Source organism: Hyperolius riggenbachi, chromosome 4 (assembly GCF_040937935.1).
Source record: "Hyperolius riggenbachi isolate aHypRig1 chromosome 4, aHypRig1.pri, whole genome shotgun sequence".
In the NCBI taxonomy this organism is placed as follows: Eukaryota; Metazoa; Chordata; class Amphibia; order Anura; family Hyperoliidae; genus Hyperolius; species Hyperolius riggenbachi.
The window spans coordinates 497,223,240-497,246,277 of record NC_090649.1 but is presented as its reverse complement, the minus strand read 5'-3'; the positions used below and the strand labels follow the sequence as shown (position 1 = coordinate 497,246,277).

Below are 23,038 nucleotides of genomic sequence, written 5' to 3'. Positions count from 1 at the left end.
AACTCTAGCCCGGGAAAGATTACATTGCATCAGCCTCCATTAGCATTACATTTCCGGAAAGTTCAGGTTCATTATGCCGCTTCACACCCTTAAGCATCCCATTGAGAACCATAACAATGCTATCTAAAGTTTGCACACAGAATCTTGGGTAATTTGCGGAAATCAATAGCCATACTTACCTTTGTGAACACGATAAATGCCTTCTATATGCTGCCTTGCTCAGCACCATTCCCAGCCTTCTCCTATATGCATGGATTAGAACTGCCAGCCTAATGCTGACTGCTACCAAAATAGCATCCCGGTGATTATTGCCTGCAAGACGTTTAATAGCCGCTAACCCAGCCGTATGATCATTATTGCTGCATAATGATAATAACGGGATGATACTGTCCGTGCCAATTAAACTTCACAGCATGCTAAGGAAGGACAAGCTTTAAATAAAGGTAGGCCACCTGCTAGATGTAAAAATCGATGTGCAAAACCAATTCCGCAAAGCCAGAAGCAGGAAAAAGCAAATATTGATACTCATTGGGTGTAGAAAGCCGGCTTTAGCCCGAAATACCGCTGGGCTGAAACCTGTCTATCACAATGGTGAGCAGCAGTAATACCTGGAGAAAAATGTGAGCCCAGATTGTCTTTATAATCTTTATAAACAATGATCTTAAAATATAATAGAGAATACGATTTCAACTGACTTTTTCTTTAAGGCCTGTCACTGTGTATATCAAAAAATTCAACTTTTGGTTAGAAAATATTACTGACATTCTATTGGGCGGCACAGTGGTGAAGTGGTTAGAACTCTCACCTAGCAGTGCTTGGTCCCCAGGTCACATCCCAGCAGGGCACTATCTGCATGGAAATTGTATGTTCTCCCCGTGTCTGTATGAGTTTTAGTGTTGCTCGGATACAATCTGTGATCACAGTGTAGCCGTGATACACAAGCATTTTTTCACTATCTGACATCGTGATCCAAATCCGTGATTGGGAATCGATAGTCAATCATGAATTCAGCCGTTATTCCAAGTATTCGGCCCGTGATCATGGCATTGATCACAGAAAAAATATCCGTGATTATAAGCTGAAAAGCCACCAACTTTAGAGGTTAATAGCAAAGCCTCCTTACATGGTATACATACCAAATGTGCAGGATATGTTAAGTGGAAGAGAGGGAACAAGGGAAAAAAAATCAAAAAGATCTTATAGTTTTTGAGATAATGGATTTTAAAGGTTCAAAGGAAAAGGGTAAACATTTAAATGTGGTAAATGACAGTTAATGTATTTACCGCATTTACATGTACAGGTAGTCCCCGGTTAAAGACCGAGATAGGGACTGTAGATTTGTTCTTAACTTGAATCCGTTCTTAAGTTGGGATGTTTAAAACGGCTTCTTCAAACTTCCCCCACGGAAATGACATCATCACGACGGCCGTTTGCATTGGCAGGTCGTTCGTAAGTCGGGCGTCTGTAAACCGTGGACTACCTGTATACGGTTTCCTTTGAAATTTCCTATGAGCCTTTAAAATTGATTATCTCAAAAACTATAAGGTCTTTTTGAAAAAAAAATCCTTGTTCCCACTGTATTACGTAACGTATCCTACAAAATTGGTGTTTATAGCATATAAGGGGGCTTTACTATTAACCACTTAAGCCAGTGGATTTTGGCGGTATTTAATCACCAATACTTTTTCATTGGAAACTTGAAATTCGATTTTCTTTCGAAGGTCTTTTTGAAAAAAAAAATTAAATTGTAGCCCCTGATCACCTTTATAATCCATGCAATTTTGGTGATTGTAGCATGTAGGGAGCTTTGATATTAACGTTAAAGTATAACCGGTTCAGCACCGCAGTCCGAAAATCTCATGCACCCGAGCAACGTTCACCTCCCATTCATTCGCTTATAACTTTATTGCTACTTATTACAATGAATTGATCTATATCTTGTTTTTTCCGCCACTAATTAGGCTTTCTTTGTGTAGTACATTTTGCTAAGAATTATTTTTTTCTAAATCTATTTTAACAGGAAGATTAAGAAAGAAATGAAAAAAATTCATTATTTCTCAGTTTTTGGCCATTATACTTTGAAATTAATATACGCTACCGTAATTAAAACTCATGTATTTTATTTGCCCATCTGTCCCGGTTATTACACCTTTTAAATGATGTCCCTATCACAATTTATGGTGCCGATATTTCATTTAGAAATAAAGGTGCATTTGCGTCGATCACTATTTATAAGCTTATAATTTTAAATAATATAATAACATATTCTCTTGACATGCATATTTAAAAAGTTCAGACCCTTGGGTAACTATTTATGTTGTTTTTGTTTTTGTTTTTTTAATTGTATTTTTTATTTTATTTTTTTAATAAAAAAAGTGTATGTGGGTAATTTTTGGTGTGGGAGGGAAACTGCTAATTTTAAATGTAAAATTATATTTTTTTTATTAAAATTGCATGTTGGTGCAGTTTACTATTTGGCCACAAGATGGCCACAGTGAAAAAAGTCCTGGATGCGAACGATCTCGCATCCAGGAACTAAAATGCTGGGGAGATGTTTCCTGGGGGCAGAAATACCGCGCTCTTTGGAGAGAAAGCGTCGGTATTTCTGCGGGGAAGGTAGATCGGTGAATGGGAATTATATTCCCATTCACTGATCGGGGGGCTAGCGGCGGGCAGTGGGAGCGCGCGCGAGGGCGCGCCCGATCGCGCGCACCAGCCGGCGGCAGGAGCAGTGCCTATCTGGATGAGGAAGCTCATCCAGATAGGCCGAACTGGTTAATCCGTGATCACGGCCGTGATCATGGATTCTACAGGCAATCACAACTAAAATTTGACTCTAATTCGTAAGTCAGTTTCAAATCCGGGTCATAATCACGGCTTATCCGGATATTAGGACTGCTGTGACCGGATTTATTTGAATCCGTGATCGGGAGTATCCGAGCAACACTAATGAGTTTACTCTGGACACTCTGGTTTCCTCACACATCCCAAATACATACAGTTAAGTTCATTGGCTTACCCCTAAATTGGCCCTAGACTACGATACATACACTACACGATACATACATAGACATATGACTGTGGTAGGGATTAGATTGTGAGCCCCTTTGAGGGACAGTTAAGTGACAAGACAATATGCTCTGTACAGCTCTGCAGAAGATGTTGGTGCTATATAAATACTAAATAAAAAGAATAATAACCTCCCTGGCGGTCAATTGATTTTCGGCCGCATGGCCGGGGGTGGTTTGTTTCGCCCATTTTTTTTATGTAGCTAGTCTAGCGCTAGCTACATGATTCCCCCCTCGCTGCTCCTTCCCTCCCACCCTTCCGATTGACGCCGGCATTCATACCCATCAGGAAATCCCGTTCTAAACAGGATTTCCTGTAGGTCATCCCTCGTCGCCATGGCGACGATCGGGATGACGTCATCGACGTCATGACGTCACGGGGAGTCCGGATCCACCCCATAGCGCAGCCTGGCGGTGATTGGCCAGGCTGCGCAAGGGGTCTGCGGGGGGGGTGGCCCTCTTTCGCGGAGGGTAGCAGCGGATCAGCGGCGAGCAGCGGCAATCAGGTACTACATGCAGCAAACAAAGTGCTAGCTGCGTGTAAAAAAAATATGCAAATCGAGAAATCCTCCGCGGCGGCTTACCCCAAGCTCAGTTCGGGATTGCTGCCGAGGTGGATAACTGAAGCCAGGAAACGAGATGACAAAAGGTGAGCATCAGAGTGCAGCAACTGCTAGAAAAATAGGTGAGTTACTGTCATCTCCAGGAATCAGGACACAATCCCTCAAGCTACAGTTTGGGGCTGAGTTCTGTAGAAGCTTGCGCTAGTCTACAGGCTCTTGATATGTTCTGTTGCGCACAATGGAGCAGCAGGGAGTGGAAGCGATGAGTAGGAGAACACTAGGCTCAGCCTCCATCAGTACCAGTACAGATTTCTCACCGACACAAACTTAGGCTTATCTTTGCCGAGAGGGTGGGGGCCTAAAGGGAATTTTCTTTAAGAGGGAGAGAAAAAGGTTAGGCATCAGCAAGGGGGAATTTATTAAGATGGGTTGGTTAGGTTTTTAGGTCTTAACAGAGAGTATGACATTATGGGAGGAAGTTAGAGCTATGAGTTAGTAAAGAATGTAACATTAGGAGGAAGGATGGGTATAGCTACAGGGTGGCAGAATGAATGCAACAACCTCCAATGAAATCAATGATGCAATCCCAAAAGTGGAACCAACCAAGCTCCCCCCCCCCCCCCCCCACACACACACACACACTCACTATGGCACAAATGCAGCACAAATGATCTCCCTCCAGTAAGAGAGGGCTAGACAGAGTTGTAAGACAAGTCAGCAAGACCCTAATCATACTCATTGCAGTGATTACACTAGACAGTAGGAAATGAGGTGTGAACTGAGGATGGGAATTCATGAAAGAACTGTTCAATGCTGCTTTTAGTGTAGGTGACAATAAACTACTGTGTTTAAATTAACATACTTTTTTAAGACAAACTTTGCTTAACCACTTAAGAACCACAGGAATTTTCTATTATCTGTGCTGCGTGGGCTCTTCAGCCCTCAGCACAGATTGTGTGGCAGGCAGGGCGATCAGACTTCGCCCCTTTTTTCCCCACTAGGGGGGTGTCCTGCTGGGGCGGTCTGATCGCCGCCGGCTGTTTGTGTTTAGCAGGGGGGCTCCTTAAAGCCCCCCTCTGCAGCGCTATTCCCCCCTCCTTCTCCTTCCCTCCCTCTCCTCCTCACTATGGGCGGCACAGGACGGCGATCCGTCCTGTACCGCTACAGATAGGCTTCAGCCTATCAGATGCCGGTGATCCCCGGCCAATCAGAGGCCGGGGATCACTGATCTTCTTCACGGCGCGACCTAAACACCAGGGATTTCGCCTGCGAGCCGCGATCGGAGGCTCGCAGGCTGTTCACGGAGACTCCCTCCGTGAACTGACAGGAAACGTTTCCATGGAAATACCACTGCGACCAGCCACCCCCTATCGGCGTTGGCTGGTTGTTAAGTGGTTAATGTCCTTGTAAACTGTTTCCTCTCTAAATGTCTAAACCTATTTCATAATGACAATTTAGATAACATTTTGAACTAAGGTGTCTTGTGTGGAGGTATTGCTGACTCCTGCCGTTTTAAACCTATTTACGCCACAGTGGCCTATAGAATTAAAAACAAAAAATCTTCTATATAATGCTCTCCTAGGAATAGACGCGCTCTCCAAATACGCAATATAATAAACACTCTGTACACAAAGAATATGTTTAATGTTAAAACACAAAATAACTCAAGGAAATCTTTTTTCTTGCTGGTATTAAGAAAACGGTGCCGATAAAAGGGGGACATAAAATGAAATGGAGGCTTAAACACGGCTTTGACATTAGACTGTAGACCAGATAAGCTCAGAATGACACTTCTTTATGCTTCATTTAAAATATAGGCAAACAATAATAAAACTCGGAGATAAAAGAAATGTAATTCACTTAAAGCATGCAAAGCTAAAAACTTTGATCCATAAAAAAGATAGAATTGTTATCTACAGAGAAACAGGGACAAGACGTGCACAAAGAACGTCAGCTATTGAATAAGGCACTGCATTGAGTCTGAAAGAAATGTTCAGCGTGGTGAAAGATAGCTGAGGCCTTGTCACTCAACGGGACAAAAGGACTACAATGGGCTAATACACTTAATTGAATTATTTGTTTGGAGACAAAAGGCTTTGGGATATTAATGTAGGGCATGAGTCATTTGCAAAGTAATTTTTAATATGAAGTCAGTGGTTGGCGACCTTAGATTGAATTCACAGAGAAGATGAGATCTTTGAGATCATAACAGCTTGACTCAATGTGAAGTAACATGTAATGTATATTTAGCTGCTAATCCTTGTGATTACATGACCACTTTATGACTTCCAATTCAACTCACGGACTACCAGGTGATGTAAAGGACCCTAGTGGCCCAAAAAGAGGGGTAACTAGAAATCACTGGGCCCCCTGCGTAACTTTGAATGCCCCCCCTTCCAGCTTTTTGCACAGGTAAACTGAGAGAATATGTTATTTGGTTGGCTAGTGCACACTTGAATGTGTTTTCCCCATGCAGATAAAAATGACAGAAGTAAAGCACTGCACACATTTTACATTAGCTTCTGTGATAAAACATGCATGTTTTCACACATACAGACACACATAGTGTACAGAAAAATGCATACAGAAAAAAAACAGATGAGTGTGCCCCCAGCCTTATTACACTCACTCTGTCCTTCTCTGATGGAGCAGAACTGGCTCTGCAGACTCCTCCAGCATCACCACAGTACACAGCACTTGGGGAAGGGTAGAGAGGCTGGGGGCAGGGCTCTGCAGACTCCTCTAGCATCACTACAGTACTGAGCACTTGGGGAGGGGTGGAGGGGCTGGGGGCGGGGCTCTGCAGACTCCTCCAGCATCACTACAATACACAGCACTTGGGGAGGAGTAGAGAGACTGGGGGCGGGGCTCTGCAGACTCCTCCAGCATCACTACAGTACACAGGACTTGGGGAGGGGTAGAGAGGCGGGGGCAGAACTGGCTCTGCAGACTCCTCCAACATCACTACAGTATACAGCACTTGGAAAGGGGGTGGAGAGGCTGGAGGTAGAACAGCACTGTACAAAAGACCCTGCTGAACACTGACTAGGGACTGTCTTTGTCTACAAAACTTTGTATGATCCATGATCAGTGGCTGAACAGATGCAGTCATTAGAACAATTGTGCAGAGAGCAGAAAGCTTTTTTTCTCTGTGCCCAGACTCTTGAAGCATCACTACAGTACACAGCACTTGGGGAGGGGTAAAGAGGTTGGGGGCTGGGCATTGTACACAAGACTCTGCTGCATGCTGAATAGGGACTGCCTACTTGTCTACAAAACGTTGTATGATTTGTTATCAGTGGCTGAGCAGATGCAGTCATTAGAACAATTGTGCAGAGAACAGAAAGTTTTTTTTCTCTCTGTGTCTTTAGCTGTCAGTCTCTCAGCTCAGGGAAAATACATTTCTGCCCCCACCATGTGGGGCCCCTGTGGCTTCTGCCCCCACTCCCCCGTGGCTGCATCACTTGCAGGGTCTATTGTTACGCTCCTGGGCACAAGGAAGTCTTGGATATGCTTACTCCCATAATGCTCTATAAAGCTCTTTATAATATACTTCAGGAACAGAGCCTATCCTGGCAAGAGGGGTATGTTAAGGACAGAACAGCAGAAAAATAATGGAAATGATGATGTGATAATTAGCTTCAACATTTGTTATTCATACGCTGTTTTAAGAAAGCAACTGGTTATGTGGGAGCTTAGCAGGTATATTTAGCAGCTTCACTGGATTATGTGTTACTCAGAAGGACAAAGGGAATACAATTGGCTTGTATCTGGAAAAAAACAAAGTATTTATGATACGATTGATAAGTGATTTGCTGTAGCAGATGCACTCAATAGACTGAATTGTTCTGAGATTAAGGGCTTTGAGATATTAATGTAGGACTCAAGTGATTTTTGACACAAGGTCGTTGGTGGATGGCCTTGGGTTTAATTTGCAAGCAATATGAAACATTTGATCAGTTGGTTTCATTTTTAAACTATATTGGTATTTCTTTAAAGAGGAGCTGTTAGGTATAAGGTCTCAGAGAAAATAAACACATATATCAGTAGCTAAAGATTGGCTGTACTTACATTACATATGCATTTCACTGTCCACGTTTGGATTTCACAGAATTTGTATATAGTATATGCAGAGATAGATGCTCCTGACAGCTCATGGCAGGCTCAATGTTTTTCTGTCAAATGTGTCGTCATGTCCTGCCTGCTTCCTGATCACAGATAAGCTCCTACTTGAACAACACAGTGTGCAGTGAATATTAATGAGCCATGTGGCTAGGAACAATAGCTGACTCCTGCAGTGTACTCTGCCCGAGATTTATCAGTGCTACGCGATTACAAGCTGCTGTAACGTCTCATTAGCAGCCGAGGGGAGAGCCCCAGAATGCTTTGCAGTATGGTATGCGGCTTGCGTCTTCTTAAGAATAACAGACTTGCTGATAAGCACACATCAAAGGTAACTGAGATTTTTATCTTCACTAATTGCTTTTGGGCTTCCTTCTAAACTGTTTAACACAGGAGAATAGAGGTTTAAATTAGCTTCTGCAGCCTGACAGTTACTCTTTAAATCCAAAGAAAAAACAAACAAATCAATATTCATAATTGCTTTCCAGACACCTCACTAATGTGGGTGGGTCAAGTAACCTTGCAGAAAAAACACAAGAGAAGGGCAGACACCCAATATGGTGTAGTATGTTTGGCAACTCACTTCCACAATCAGTACGAGAGGCTCCTTCTCTGGACAGCTTTAAAGCCAATGAGTCCTGCAAAAAAAAAAAAAGTCAGATACTCACCTAAGGAGAGGGAAGGCTCGGTCCTAATGAGCCTTCCCTCTCCTCTCCCGGTGCCCTCGGTGCTGCGCTGGCTCCCCCGTTCGCGTCCGCCGCCGCAGGGACTTCTGAGGTCTTCAGGAGCACTCGGGCTTCCGAAGACGGGCCGCTCCATACTACGAACGCGCGAGCGCGTCATAGAGGGCGCTCGTGCATGTGTAGTATGGAGCGGCCCGTCTTCGGGAGCCCGAGTGCTCCTGAAGGCTTCCGAAAGCTCCCTTCGGCATGCGAAAGTGGCAGTATTTGACCGAACTGGTCGAATACTGCCACGGGGGATCCTGCGCGGGACTAGGCACTGGGAGAGGAGAGGGAAGGCTCATTAGGACCGAGCCTTCCCTCTCCCTAGGTGAGTATCTTACTTTTTATTTTTTTACACGGTAAACATTCACTTTAAGAAAAGGCTAAAAACTCTTTTCCCGGGCCTTTGAGACTGCATAACGCAGGTCACAGCACTCTTAGTCCCCAGGGAGTAAAGCGTTATAAAAGTATTATTGTTATTTGAAAACAAAAACACAAACCCAGGTTGCTAACAGTAACCACCTTCTGCATGTGTAAAGAACACCCATCCTGCACTTAGGTAGTAGGACTAGGAAGGTGCAACATTCGGCTCACCCTTTGCCAAAATGACAGGCAGTGTGTATCCATGTACGCCCCATTTTCACAGAAATGGGAATTTTCACAAAAATATATGGGCATGAGTAGACCAACTTTCAAAAAATACATTGAAGTCTATGGACATTAGAAAACACATTTCCAACACATCAGTATATGTGCAAAAATGTATGGGAATGTATGCAAAAACACATTTTACTCCAAAGGAATAAAGGAAGAAGGAAACTTGTATATTGCAAAAATTCCATTGTGTTTTCACAAACGTTTTGAGTAAAAAAAAACAAAATAAACCCAAAAATCATATAGTTTGCTGTAGAAATTAGTTGGGTAAAAATTCAAGCTCATCCCTACTTCTCTCCAAACCCCCAGAGCCCAACTAAAGACCTTTGTAGCAAGAGCCTTCTGTCATGCTGCCTCTACCCTTTGAAACGCCTTTCCACACTCAATCAAGACAGCCCCAACACTTTAAACAAAAACTTAAGCCACCTGTTCAGTTTGGCATTTATGATCACATAATAGTTCCCCCTGTGTGCGCCACTATGTACTGATCTGAGACAAGCTTAAGCGCTTTGGGTCCTACAGGAATACATTGCTTTGAAAATGTTGTTGTTGTTGTAATGCACTGTATCCCTACAGCCAGTGGAGATCCACATAAATAATATTTTTTAGCCCAGACAGAAGGAAGGAAGTCCTTTGCTCATCCACAGTGACATGTCATGCCAGATTACAGGGGGCCCAGAAATGTTCATTGGTACATCAGAATCAATAAGTAGATACACAATTAGAATATTGGCGACATCTAATTCTTTCCTTCACCAGCGAATGACCTTTTGTCTAATCTGACATCATTTCTTCGGATGAGAAGACAACAGAAACATTGCTTGGATATACTCTTACAAGTAATCACAGCGATGCTCTTTTCTTAAATGTCATTTGAAGCCCTTGGTCTGAGCAAAACCCGAGAAAAACGGTTCCCGCCTATAAAATAACACTGTTATATTAATTTCAATTCACAAGCTCTGCAGGAGTTTGAATTTGTAATTTTCCTTCCTTATTATTAATAAAACGTTGTTATAAAAAGTGACCGAAAAGAGGTTTTAAATCTGTGACTAATGCTGTAATGTCGGCATTAAGCTGGAATGCAGTCTCTCTGCGGGAATATTTTCAGAACATCAATGATTGGGATCTTATGCAGTCCTGTGAATCTACATTTTAGACATTCTTGAGTTAAAGTGGAAGTATTTTAACATTTACTCCCATTGCTCCTTTATTTGTGTTTTACTTTGTGGGTGGGGGTGTATTCAAGTTCTTTTTTAAAAAAAAACATATTTAATAACAAGGCATATTTTCCTTTATTTGTGTATTTAGTCCCCCCCCCCCCCATGACATGCTGCCGAGGGAAGGTACCAGGTGCAGGAATAGTCATGCTGGGAGCTGATAAGCCACTCTCTTCTCCTCTGCTGGACTCTCCTAAAAGGAAAGGAAGAGGAAGGGGTCAAAGGGGAAGACACACAGAACTCGTGTAGCAGTCAGAGCCCTGGACAGGTCACAGTGGTATTCAAGTCCCCCCTGGATCTTTATTTCACCTTTTATTTAAATAGATAACAATGCTCAGGGTCACACAGGGTCACAGGGAGGCAAACAGTTTCGCACATGTACACTCCCACAGATATAAGCATATTCAAGAGGGAGGGACTGGAGGAGGAGCTGGCTGACAATTGAAACATGCCAGCCAGAATAAGGAGGTACACTCCACCAGAGAGCGGACATAAAAATGACTAAATCTGAAAAGTAAAATAATACATTTATGCTATATAATATGTATCACAAGTCTTATGTAATTGGCATCAATCTTTAATTTTTTAATTTGAGTGGCAACACACGATACAATAAAATAATCAGATTTTATGGCAATTCGATAAAAACAATCAGATTTCCCAAAGGGATCAAAAGCTTTTATTTTATTTGAGCAGAAATCCGATTGGATTTTTCGTTTTTATCTGAGATAAGTTGATCACGAGTGGTGGATTTTCTGATCAATTTTTATAAAAAATTAATGGTGTAGAATATATTGTTAATTTCCTTATACATACTCTCAAGCAATTTTCTTAGAGTTTTCAATCATTTTTTTCAGCATTGGTGAACAATTGAGCACATGTGTGTGGTACATTGGTCAGATTTTTTATAACCTCCTGGGCCGTATGCACGTCAGAGGGTTTGCAGCCACGAGTCCACCATTAAAATTTTGATCAATCGGTCGCATCCTTAGATTACGTCTGATCCCCCCAGATCACCGCTAAATACATTGCCCGCCTGGATCCATCGATCGCTGCAGCCTCTCCAGACAGCTCGCTCTTCTTCATGGGGAGGATTGAACATGACGTCGCCAATGTCATAATGTCATGCGCATACCCGATCCTCCCCATAGAGAGGACCGGAGATTTGCCGGGAGGCTGCACGATCGCTGGGTCCAGGGGGGTATGTATTTAGCGGCGATCGTGGGATCAGACGTAATCTAAGGATGCGACCACCACTGTTAGCTAGCCTAGTGCTAGCTGAATATATAAGAACTATCCGATCGCTCAACATTTTAATGGAGAACTCCTGAGGACAGCTGGCGGTATCCCAGACACAGTGTCGGGCATACCGCTAAGGAGGTTAAAGGTTGCAATCAATCAGAATAAAAATATTGTAAATCTTGAATTGAAAAGAGATTAAAAAATTGTATATAGTGTGGCCCCCGTAAGTTGGATGGTTACCTAATGAACTACTAAAATCTCTACTGATTTTGTGAGAAACAGAAATAAGAATAGGTCTAATCCAGTATAATTATTAGCTATTGCACAATTTGTAGGTTATGTTAATGTTTTAAAACAGCGGGTTCTCTCCTTAATGGTTTGAGGAGGAAGTTAGATAAATTGTTTCATATTTTTGTTTTATTTTGTATGTGCTGGGAGGATTATGTATTATAATACCCTCATAATATGCCTACTGCTGGTTAGGAAAGATTAATGTAAGTCTGTCTTCCCCACACATAGTAAAGTAAGCCCAGATTAGTGACACAATGGACTGCAGGTTTTATAGTGGAAACTTCTCTTTCCAAACACTCAACGGTTGCCTAGATACCGGAGCTTCCCAAATATACAAACACCAGTCCTCTGTCCAAGGAATTGTAACATAATAAGCATTAATATAATATGCTGAATATTATTTACTTTTGTATTATTTAATGTGATGTTTGCACTTTATTTCCGTGATCTGTGCTGCGTGGACTCTCCAGCCCACAGCACAGATCGTATTTGCAGCAGGGCAACCTGACTTCCCCCCTTTTTCCCCATTAGGGGGATGTCCTGCTGGGCGGGTCTGATCGCCGCCGGCTATCTGCGTGTAGTGGGGGCTCCTCAAAGGTCAAAGCCCCCCTCCACAGCCCTATTCCCCCTCCCTCTCCTTCCCTCCCTCTCCTGCTCACTATGGGCGGTACAGGACGGCGATCCATCCTGCACCGCCTCTGATAGGCTTCAGCCGTGCAACGTAAACACCGGGGATTTTTTTTCACCCGCATGTTTACATTTACATTTAGCCTGCGAGCCACGATCGGAGGCTCGCAGGCTGTTCACGGAGACACCCTCCGTGGATTGACATGGAACGGCCGCTCGAACGGGCGTTTCCATGTAAAACCACTTAAAGAGAATCTGTATTGTTAAAATCGCACAAAAGTAAACATACCAGTGTGTTAGGGGACATCTCCTATTACCCTCTGTCACAATTTCGCTGCTCCCCGCCGCATTAAAAGTGGTTAAAAACAGTTTTAAAAAGTGTGTTTATAAACAAACAAAATGGCCACCAAAACAGGAAGTAGGTTGATGTACAGTATGTCCACACATAGAAAATACATCCATACACAAGCAGGCTGTATACAGCCTTCCTTTTTAATCTCAAGAGATCATTTGTGTGTTTCTTTCCCCCTGCAGGCTGTTTCTTCCTGCAGAGTGCAGACAGCTCTGCCTGTATGTAATTCCTCAGTATGTGAAAGCCCAGCCTGCTCAGAGGAGGATTTATCCAGCTTGTAAAAGATAATAGAGCAGAGAGAAGCTGCACTAATCTAAATAACACACAGGCAGTGTGCATAAAGGGGCCAGGAGGGGGGAGATGCATCACAGAACCACAACACTGAAGAACTTGGCAGCCTTCCAGACACAGGCTGACAAGTCTGACAAGAGAGAGATAAGTTGATTTATTACAGAGATGGTGATAGTAGAACGTGCCAGAACACATTAGAATAGCTTTTGGAACTTGTAGGATGGGAAAAAAATGGATGAAATTTTTGTTACGGAGTCTCTTTAAGACCAGCCGCCGCCTATCGGCGTTAGGCGGTCGTTAAGTGGTTAAAACATTTAAAAAATACATGTTTACTGCTGATTTCAAAACAAACCATCGTTCTGTTACAAGGGGTTTAGATTTAAAGGTATGGGCCTTCTCCCTATACAGTACAGGTTTTGCAAAAGAGATTTCACAGAAAGCACCATTGCACAATGCCTAAACCTAAAACCACCCCTACCTATGCCTAACCTTACCCCCCCCCCCCCCCCCCCCCCACACACACACACACACACACACAATGCCGAACAGTGACTTTAAAACATTGCTGCTGGTTATCCAGATGCAGAGTTCTGGTATATTATAGCTGCTATTCATCCCTCTGCAGGTCTTGGTCTTATCACGCATGCCAGTCATGAGAAAAGAAAGTAAAAGTGAATGAGAACAGTTAGTTAAGGGAAAAAAATGTTTGTTTCCCAGCAACTGAAAAGGGGTGCATCCGCATGAATTTTACATGTTCACATGGGCATCATGATGTCATGATAATGATTCGTACCATTGCCTTGAAGTAGTACGTCATCGGATGGAGCTTGCCAAGGACACTGTGTGTATGTTGTCCTTCTGTGCAAGACGCCTGCGCAGTAGAGTGAACCCAACTGGGATCGGCTATTTCCGCCTATTTCCGAGCCGAGAGCCGCAACAGCGCCCCCACTGGAGCCGGGGAAGGTAAATATTGTACAGCCTGACAAATTGTCGGCTGTGCATTGCGAGGGCCACAGCGAGACCACCGCGGGACACAGGAGGACGGGATAAGCTGTGACAGGATCCAGAGGCTTCCTCCTCCTGAGGTAAGTACCCCCCAGGAGCATTTTTTTTAGTACAGAGTCTCTTTAAAATGTTTTGGCAAATTAAAAAAAATATTCAGAGGCAGATTCACCCAAAATTTCCAAAACCCCAAACATAGGAAAAGATAGCTACTCTAACTCACTGTTTTTTTGCTGGAACAGTAGATGGTTTTGAATGATGACCCTTCAGAAAACTTCTAGAGGAGAGACACTGATAATAAAATGATTGCAGAGGCTCGGAAACCTTGTCCAGTCACTGTTTATTCCCCCATCGGTTATTGATAAATGACACTAATGTTAGCTACTTTTTGCTTTTAACCCCCGTCTGTTCATCACAAACTGAAGTCCCTTGACCACCCCAAGCTCTCCTATTTATGGAGCCTATGGCACACGAAATGCCCATTGTCACATGTCCTTGGCTGGGTGACACTGGAAATTAGAGTTAGTGTATTTTGTGTTAATTTTGTCTTTCAGCTTGCTGTAAGCCACAAAAAAAAATAAGAGAAAATAAGCAATTCTGATGAATACAATGTGTCAATGTGTTTTGAACTGTTACAGAATAAAACTCATAATCAGACTCTGTAACGGTGGTTTATGAAAGATTATATGACCCTTTTCAAGAGTTGTTTTTCTCTAAATATCTTTTTGGCTGCAGAAAAGTGACAGTTGACAGGGAATACCCGGAGTGAGCAGTGTGAGAGTAAAGAATGAAATATTTTCTTTCCATTATGCAAGATATTTGAATTATGTGTGTACTTACTTAGGGGCGCTTTTCCACCAAAAGTCTTTTCTCGGTGCTTCTTCGATCGCTAAGTGCTTGAAAAATGTGTAACACCAAAAGCATTTTCTCAGCGCTTTTCCAGTCCCTAACATTTCAAAATGTATTCCTGGGTTAGTTTACACCGGCACACCAAAGCGCTTGCACTTTTGCTTTTCTTTCCTTTCTAGTGAAGAAAAAAACATAATGAATACAATTGCTTATTTTTTACAATATTCATTTATAGATTTTTTTTAAGTCAGTATTTGCCCATTGTAAAATCTTTCCTCTCCCTGATTTACATTCTGACATTTATCACTGGTGGTGATGGCATCTTTAGTTTTCCCAGGTGATCTGTACAGACTGTTCGTTACTGAGAGTTCTATGCACAAAGGGAGATATTGTTTGCTTGGCAGTTGGAAAAAGCCGTTATTATCCACAACACAACAAGACTCACAGATAGCAAACTGTCAGGACCATTGTCATGACATCACACCGAGGGAGGGGTTTCACCACAATATCAGCCACACAGATCCCTCCGATGATTTTTTTGAGAAAATGTAAAGATTTCTTGTGGGAAAGGAGAAATCAGCTGTTGGTTAGAGTTTCCTTAAGTAAGTAAATTGTGATAGGATCTTTAACAGTCAGCCACTGGGGGAGCCGGATTGTGGAGCTCTGGAGAGGATGCAGGACTCTCCCGGATATAAATTACCAGGATTATTTTGAGACAAGGCAAAGGTGATGTGATTCCACAAAAATCTGAATATTTTTTTCTGTAGTAAATATGCTTTATTTACATTGTATGCAAAAGCAGTGTGTATAATGTCGGGGGAAGAAGACAAGTGGGAAAACTGTCAAACTGTACAAGCTCTTTAAATTGGCAGCTAAACCTCCACTGACCATTACAGGATTCAACTTTTTTTTTCTTTCCCTGAAGCCAAAAGGGGAAAAAAAAGTTATTTTGTAATTTGTATGTTTTTTTTTAAACGCGTATATATTTTTGTTGTATTTTCTCAAACAGTTTGCACCATGTTGTTATGTTGCTTTGAAACTTTCTTAACCACGTCAGTTTTTTTGTTAATTCCCGATTCTGGAAGGGAACATAAATTCTGTTGAGCTTATAATTGGATAGTTAATTCTACTTTAAGGGCAAAAACAGGTTTACACTATTATTCAGTCCATTTCAAAGTCCCTTTGAAAAGCAGGCAGTAGGTAACATCAATCAAAGCGCTGCTTTCCACAGGAAGGCTGAATAGGTAAGTGAGATAATTGTAGAAATGGGCGCCACGTGCGCGGAATTCCAGCAGGTGGAACATTGATTTGCCTAGCATTTAAATGCATTACCTTGTTTCCATTTTAAAGCTACATTGTTAATAGAAACTTTCCCCTTTTCCCAATCACACTGAGTGACAAAATGAAAGCTTATTGACAACTGAGGCTGCAGCCTTGCTTGCTCAGAGTAGTGGTTAGTGGTCGTCACATTTAGAGAACTTGTAATTCTAAAACACAAGTTTATTTATTTAGCCTTTTTTATAGCACTGACATATTCCACAGTTATTTACAGAATATATGGCCTTGCCACTGACTGACCCTCAAAGGAACTCACAAACAGTGGCGGGTCAAAATTTTACATGCGCGCAATTTCGCATTGAAATTCGCAATTACACAATGTAATCGTAATTCAAATTTTCAAAAAAAATGTGTAATTCATTTTGTATGTAATAGTAATATTTTATAATTTCACGTAATTTCACGAAATTGTGCATAGTTTTTGCAGACTTTGGTGGTTAATAGCATAGCCCCCATACATGCTATTACTATGAAAATTGCTACATATGTTAAGGAGAATGGTGGGTACAAGTCAAAAAAAGTCAAAAAAAGAAACCTTGTAGTTTTTGAGAAAATCGATTTTAAAAATGCAAAGAAAAATGGTTTTAAACTGTCATTTTTCAGAGTTCAAACACCATTTTTTCTTTGCATTTTTAAAATCAATTTTCTCAAAAACTACAAGTTCTTTTTGGAAAATAATTTTTTTGAATTGTACCCAGTATTCTCCTTTACGTATGTAGTAATTTTGATGTCAATCGCATGTATAGGAGCTTTGCTATTCACTGCCAAAGTCAGCATAAAAATACACAAACATGATGTGAAATTGCACGCAAAACTACGAATGACTATACAAAATCAATTGAATTTACAAATCGTAATTACATATAGGCGTAATTGTGAACACTTACATGAAATTTTGCATACTCGTAATTATGATCATCACCATCTAATCCCTATCAGAGTTATGTCTTCTTGTCATAGTCTAAGGCTAACTTTGGGGAGTGGGAAGAAACCCACAACAGAAAGGCACACAAACATGGGAAGAACATTTACACTCTATGCGAAAAGTATTGCGGCCTTAATCCAAACCAGGGCCGCAGCACTTCATAGCAAGCGCCTCCACTATGCCCACACTATGCCAATGCATGGACTGAGCAAGTCGACTAGTGAAGAAAACCAATGTTGGTTCCATTTTAGGGCCCTCTCCAACAGAATACTATACCATTAAACATTGTTGTATACATTCTTAAAATGTTATTGTATATATTATGCATTATTGTAAACAGCTATATAAGTTTAGACTAAAACTAATTGCTAAACTATTATAGCCAGAATCACAGCTACAATAATACTAATTTATTTATTTATTTATTGTATTTATAAAGCGCCAACATATTACGCAGCACTGGACATTAGTTTAGGTTACAGACAATATTTAGGGGTGACATACAGCAAAATGACAATACATGAATACAAGAAAGACCACAGTATGAGTACAAGGTAATGCTTAGTCAGTCACTGGATGGAGCATGGAGATTAGGCAAGTTAGGTTCACTCAGATGCATAGCATGGGTTCACAGTAATGGAGGTGCATGATCAGGTAGGACACAAAAGGAGGAGGACCCTGCCCAAAGGCTTACAATCTAGAGGGAGAGGTAAGGACACAACCAGAGTTCAGCTGTGGGTTTAGAGCACTCGTGAGGGGTAGTAGGCCAGAGTGAAAAGGTGAGTTTTGAGGGCTTTCTTGAAGATGTTGAAGGAGGGGGCTGCCCTAATGGGTGGAGGTAGGGAGTTCCATAGTGTTGGAGCAGCTCTTGAGAAGTCCTGGAGGCATGCATGGGACTGGGTGATGCGGGGGGCAAGTTCATTGGAAGAGCGGAGTGAGCGGCTAGGTGCGTACCTCTGAGTAAGATCGGAAATGTAGGTTGGACAAGTTTTGTGGACAGATTTGTAGGTCAGTATCTTGAATCTGATTCTGGACTGGATAGGAAGCCAGTGGAGGGATTCACAGAGGGGAGCCGCTGTGGCGCCATGGTACTAATATGCAAATAATTTAAAGCTGTGTATAAGGTTTCATCTATAGTATGAAATACAAATTGCACACATTTTCAAATAATAGCATATGAAATATTACAAATTAATGTTTCATTTTTGTAGCTCCTCTTTTTGTTTTGTTTAATGTAGTCTTATATTACCATAGTAGTAAACAAGTCTCTAACATAACTGAAGCAAGGCCTTCTGATTTGGTGACTAATAATCAAATCATGTTGTTCTCTGTGGACTTTTTACTTTTACTACATGTCAGTAAAACAGGAATGATTTTCAACTAGACACAAAATGGGCCAGTCACCTCAGCAGGTGAAGCTCCACAAAAAAAAGTGACATTAGTTTGTAACATTTTTTATTTTACTGAATTTTAAATACAAAATATTTAGGGGAAATAAATGTAGCAAACAATACAAATGAAAAAAATTACTTAAATAAAAATTCTTTAAAACATTTCTTATTCAATGAACTATTGTTATTACAGATATGCAACCAATGACAAATATAAGGTGTCACCTCTATTCATTGCAATCATTTTATTGAAAGTATCGTCAATTGCTAATTTGTCATTAGGGATTATTTTCTGTAGATGAGATTTCATGGATAGACATGACTGATTTATTAGATAATTCATTCATTTGTGATTCTTTGTTTGGCATCAGGTGATGTTGTTTTGTTTAGATCTTATGTAGGGTGATCATTAACATCCAATGAGAGATGCGTGAATCAAACTGATCATCTGGTTGTCCAGGATTCTTTTTTCTTGCAGGAGGCCTTCTCTTAGGAAAATTAATCATCTCTCTCCTCGAATAGGTTTTTTGGGCGCATCTGACAGTAGCCCTGTGTTTTCTAATAGTTTTTACACCAAGGCCTTTGTCTTTTTCTTTATTAAGGTAGTAGTCTTTTCCCCTAAATTAAACACAGAAGTAACCATTGTCTTTTTTCTTTATTTCTTTAGCAAACCCAACAAGAGCGGGTGGGAGAGAGATTCCGGGATCAGCAGAGGTCATCAGGGAATCAAGCAGCACAACTGGCATGGTGGTTGGTATTGTGGCTGCAGCTGCACTGTGCATCCTCATCCTCCTTTATGCCATGTACAAGTACCGAAACAGGGATGAAGGCTCCTATCATGTTGATGAGAGTCGGAATTACATCAGTAACTCAGCACAGTCCAATGGGGCTGTGATCAAGGAAAAACAACCAAGCAGCGCTAAAAGTTCAAACAAAAATAAGAAAAACAAGGACAAGGAATATTACGTCTGATCCCAGCCGCTTAACGAACACGTGTATAGAAATAGTCTTCATTTTATCTGAGACATAAAATTAACAAACTTATTTACTTTACTTTTTATGAAGCACATTGAAAATATTAAAAAAAAGAAGACAAGGAATGCAGTCAGAAAGGCAAGAGTGTTTTTAAAAAAAATAGTAAAACAAATGGAAAAAAAATATAAAATGAGCACATGATGGTTTTGTTTCCCAGAAACAGGAGCCACAGAAGATTCCCAACGATCTACAGTGTTTTCATATAATCTGCCCATCTGATTTTGGCAACAGGAATGTTTTGGAAAGACAATTAGACAAAGCATTCTTCAAGCACATAAAAATCCCAACATTGTGGCACAATTCAACCGGAAAAATATCAACACTGCGGCACAATTAAAACACACAAAAATACAGAAGCTACCTATGATTCTGGATGCAGCCAAAGTGCTTGTGCCCACTCCAAAATGGAAGTTCGAATGCCAGCAAAAAACTTGTCCGAACTTAAAGACTGCTGTGGATTGCGGCAATGGGGCAACTAAGCAGCGGCGGAAATGGTCGGATTAAAATAGCTGGCTTTTCTGAAGACTCTTAAAAACTTTCACAAAGCCCCTTTCTGGTTATGAAAAGTATGTTACGGAGGCCTTATTTTCACAGATACGGAACTTAAGGCCCTTTTTCAAAATTAAAACAAGAGGGATAGATGCAATCATTGAAAATTTTCATGCACGCTTAATATGTTACTACATATGTTTATATAAAACACATCTATATGTGCTTTCTGGACTGTGACAAGTGATGTTTTATAGCCTGTTGTATAGACAATGCAAAATATATCTGCTCTTCAGCCATTTTTGGTAAACTAAATGTTCTAAGTGTTGCTAGGTATAGAGAGTTTTCTCATGTCTGACCCAACAGACATGTTTCAGTTTCTTGCCGCCATTACCCAATTTTTATGTTTTATTTTTAAATTCTTGTGAGTATGCCGCTGGGGGATGTGTATGAATGTAAAAAAATGTTAATATTATACAGCACAATAGCCAACATTCCGCTGCAACCAAGTTCCAGTATGTTGGGCCGCAAGGTGTAAAGGTATCTAATACTGGCCACAAATTTTTTTAAAAAGTCACTGACAGAGGTATTCCTTAATTCGTTATGTTAACTAATTATGTATAAGTACCTCTTGCTTTTTAATTGTGACATCAGTTATCACCTTACATTTTATGTGTATTCACAAATAATATTCAATTAAAAATATTGGACCTTGATTGGACTTTAAAAAAAGTATTACATATTTTTTGCATATATTTGAAATGCCTGAATATGAAACTGGACGTGGTGGTCGTGTTTATTATGGGTTTGGGAAATGCTGCAGTTTGTTCACTGCAAATGATATATTTATGTGCCCTTTCTCCAACAAATATATTCTTTGACAAAGACAGAAATTCATATTTTTTACTTAAATTAAAAAATAAAGTTAGCATTCTCATAGTTGAAACAAGATTTTTTTTTATTAATAATAATATATTAAAAATGAATAACTAGAGTAATATAGAAGAAATGTTTTTTTTTTCCATATATTAAAAATAATGTATTTTCATTACATCACAATTTCTGGAGTTGTAAAGAAAGTTTCTGCAAAATAACAAATTAAATTTGTTCTTGAGCATTGCTGAATTAAGCTTGCTGCAAAAGACTTGAGAGTAACATATCACTCATGAGGAAATGCAAAGAGAATATATTAACCTAAAAGTGGGCACTTCAAGAGAACTCAGTCTCTTCACTTGAAGGCCTCCTGGGAAGAATATGGATGTTCGCACATTATAGACAGGAAGAAGGAATTTAAAATTAATTTAAACAGCAGGGGCAACAAAGCAAAAGACCTTGTTTTATTCACCAGGTAACTTATAAATAATGCTTAAACTCTAGATATGTTCTCCCGAGCTCTCAGAGAAGAAAAATAACAATGCAGTTGACAAAATACTATTAGGGCTGCCAAATACATTTAGTCCTTTAGAACCGCAGTTGCAAGGGCTTTTTTTGATCAATCCCCAAACCACTAGCTTGTAGGAGAGTTCTAGGGTGCATCAAATAACTTTTCCTGCTACAAATATCCATCTGGACACTATGGAAAGTCAACTGTACTCAGGGATAAAAAAAGTTATTTAATGCTGTATTGCACAGAATGTGTGAAAGGTCCAACCACGATTTACGTTCTCAAAATGCTCTACAGTAAACACCATGACCCAAATAAGACTTGCCAAAATGATAATTTGAGCATGCTGACATAGCTAAGTAATACAAGGCTTTTATATCAAGTATTTTATTTTAAGTAATTACAATTGTTGGTGTTTCCTATGTATATGTCTACTTTGCCAAGACAATTCTTCTTCTACAGTCATTTGTTCATTAATACTTATTATATGAATTATATATTATTTTATTAGCATATTTACATTTATATTTTACTGTCATTGTTATAGATTTATTTGAAATACTGAAAGAACAGTAAATTTGTACTTCAGCTAACTTGTTTCAACACCATGTTGTGACATTCCTTTCCTAGAATGAGGGTCATCGACATGTTTCAGGTCCCTCTTCTTTGAAAGGATAGTCCCATTTTATGATTTGTAGAAGTTTTTTTTTATTTTTTATCTCTATTTTGCCCATATAGTTGCTGTACTTAGTCTGGAGGAGGCGGCTTATTTCCAACTCTGTTATGTGTTGCCTTTACAACAAAATCAAGAGGTGTGAAACGATGAATCCCCAAAAACAAAACAAGAGGCCCAAAGCCAGTTTACTGTGTTTGTGTGATAGATATTGAAAATGAATTTATTTTGTTGCAAGGCCAATTTATCCATTACTGGAAATGCTAAGCAAGTGGAATTTATTGTTTTGTTAATAAAATGTTTCTTAATACACGATGTCGATTTTATTACCAGTCCTGCAAAAAGGTTTTTTAATAGATATGTTTATTTATATTCCAAGCAAATGAAAAAAAAAATGGTAACAACATCTTTCATTGTAAAATAAATGCAATTCTAGATAAATAAAATGGATTTACGGAAAGAGCTACACAAATTATAGTATATAAAGATAGCAAGTACAATTATAAGCACTGGGTCACTGGGGTTAAGAACCACCTACCAATTAAAAAGAAAGAAAAAAGCAAAGCAGCATATTCAAATATAACAGCCAAAGTTGTCTAAAATAGCAGTAATAGCGGTAAAATATTGAACCACAACTGCTCCCCTCACTGATGAATCTCATGGTAGGTGCTCAGAGTAGGATCATTTACCAGGCAACTTAGGCAGGTGTCTGGGGCCTAGTGGTTGTCAAGGGGCACAGCTGCTACATTTTCTGACCTCTCTCCACTTCAGCTTACCAAAAGTTCAACAAGGGGGTGTCAATC

At 40.3% G+C, this 23,038-nt stretch overlaps 1 protein-coding gene across 31 annotated transcripts in view; it reads left to right on the top strand.

Annotated features, from left to right (window-relative positions):
* LOC137504538 (neurexin-1) overlaps positions 1-22,545 on the top strand; it is a 2,090,050-nt gene extending 2,067,505 nt beyond the window's left edge. For all 31 annotated transcript variants that reach the window (XM_068233108.1, XM_068233107.1, XM_068233118.1 and 28 more), the window contains one exon: positions 19,322-22,545. In XM_068233108.1, coding sequence (XP_068089209.1) covers positions 19,322-19,626 — 305 coding nt within the window. In that variant the 3' untranslated portion in view covers positions 19,627-22,545. The remainder of the gene's footprint in view (positions 1-19,321) is intronic.
* The last annotated feature ends 493 nt before the right edge of the window (positions 22,546-23,038 follow it).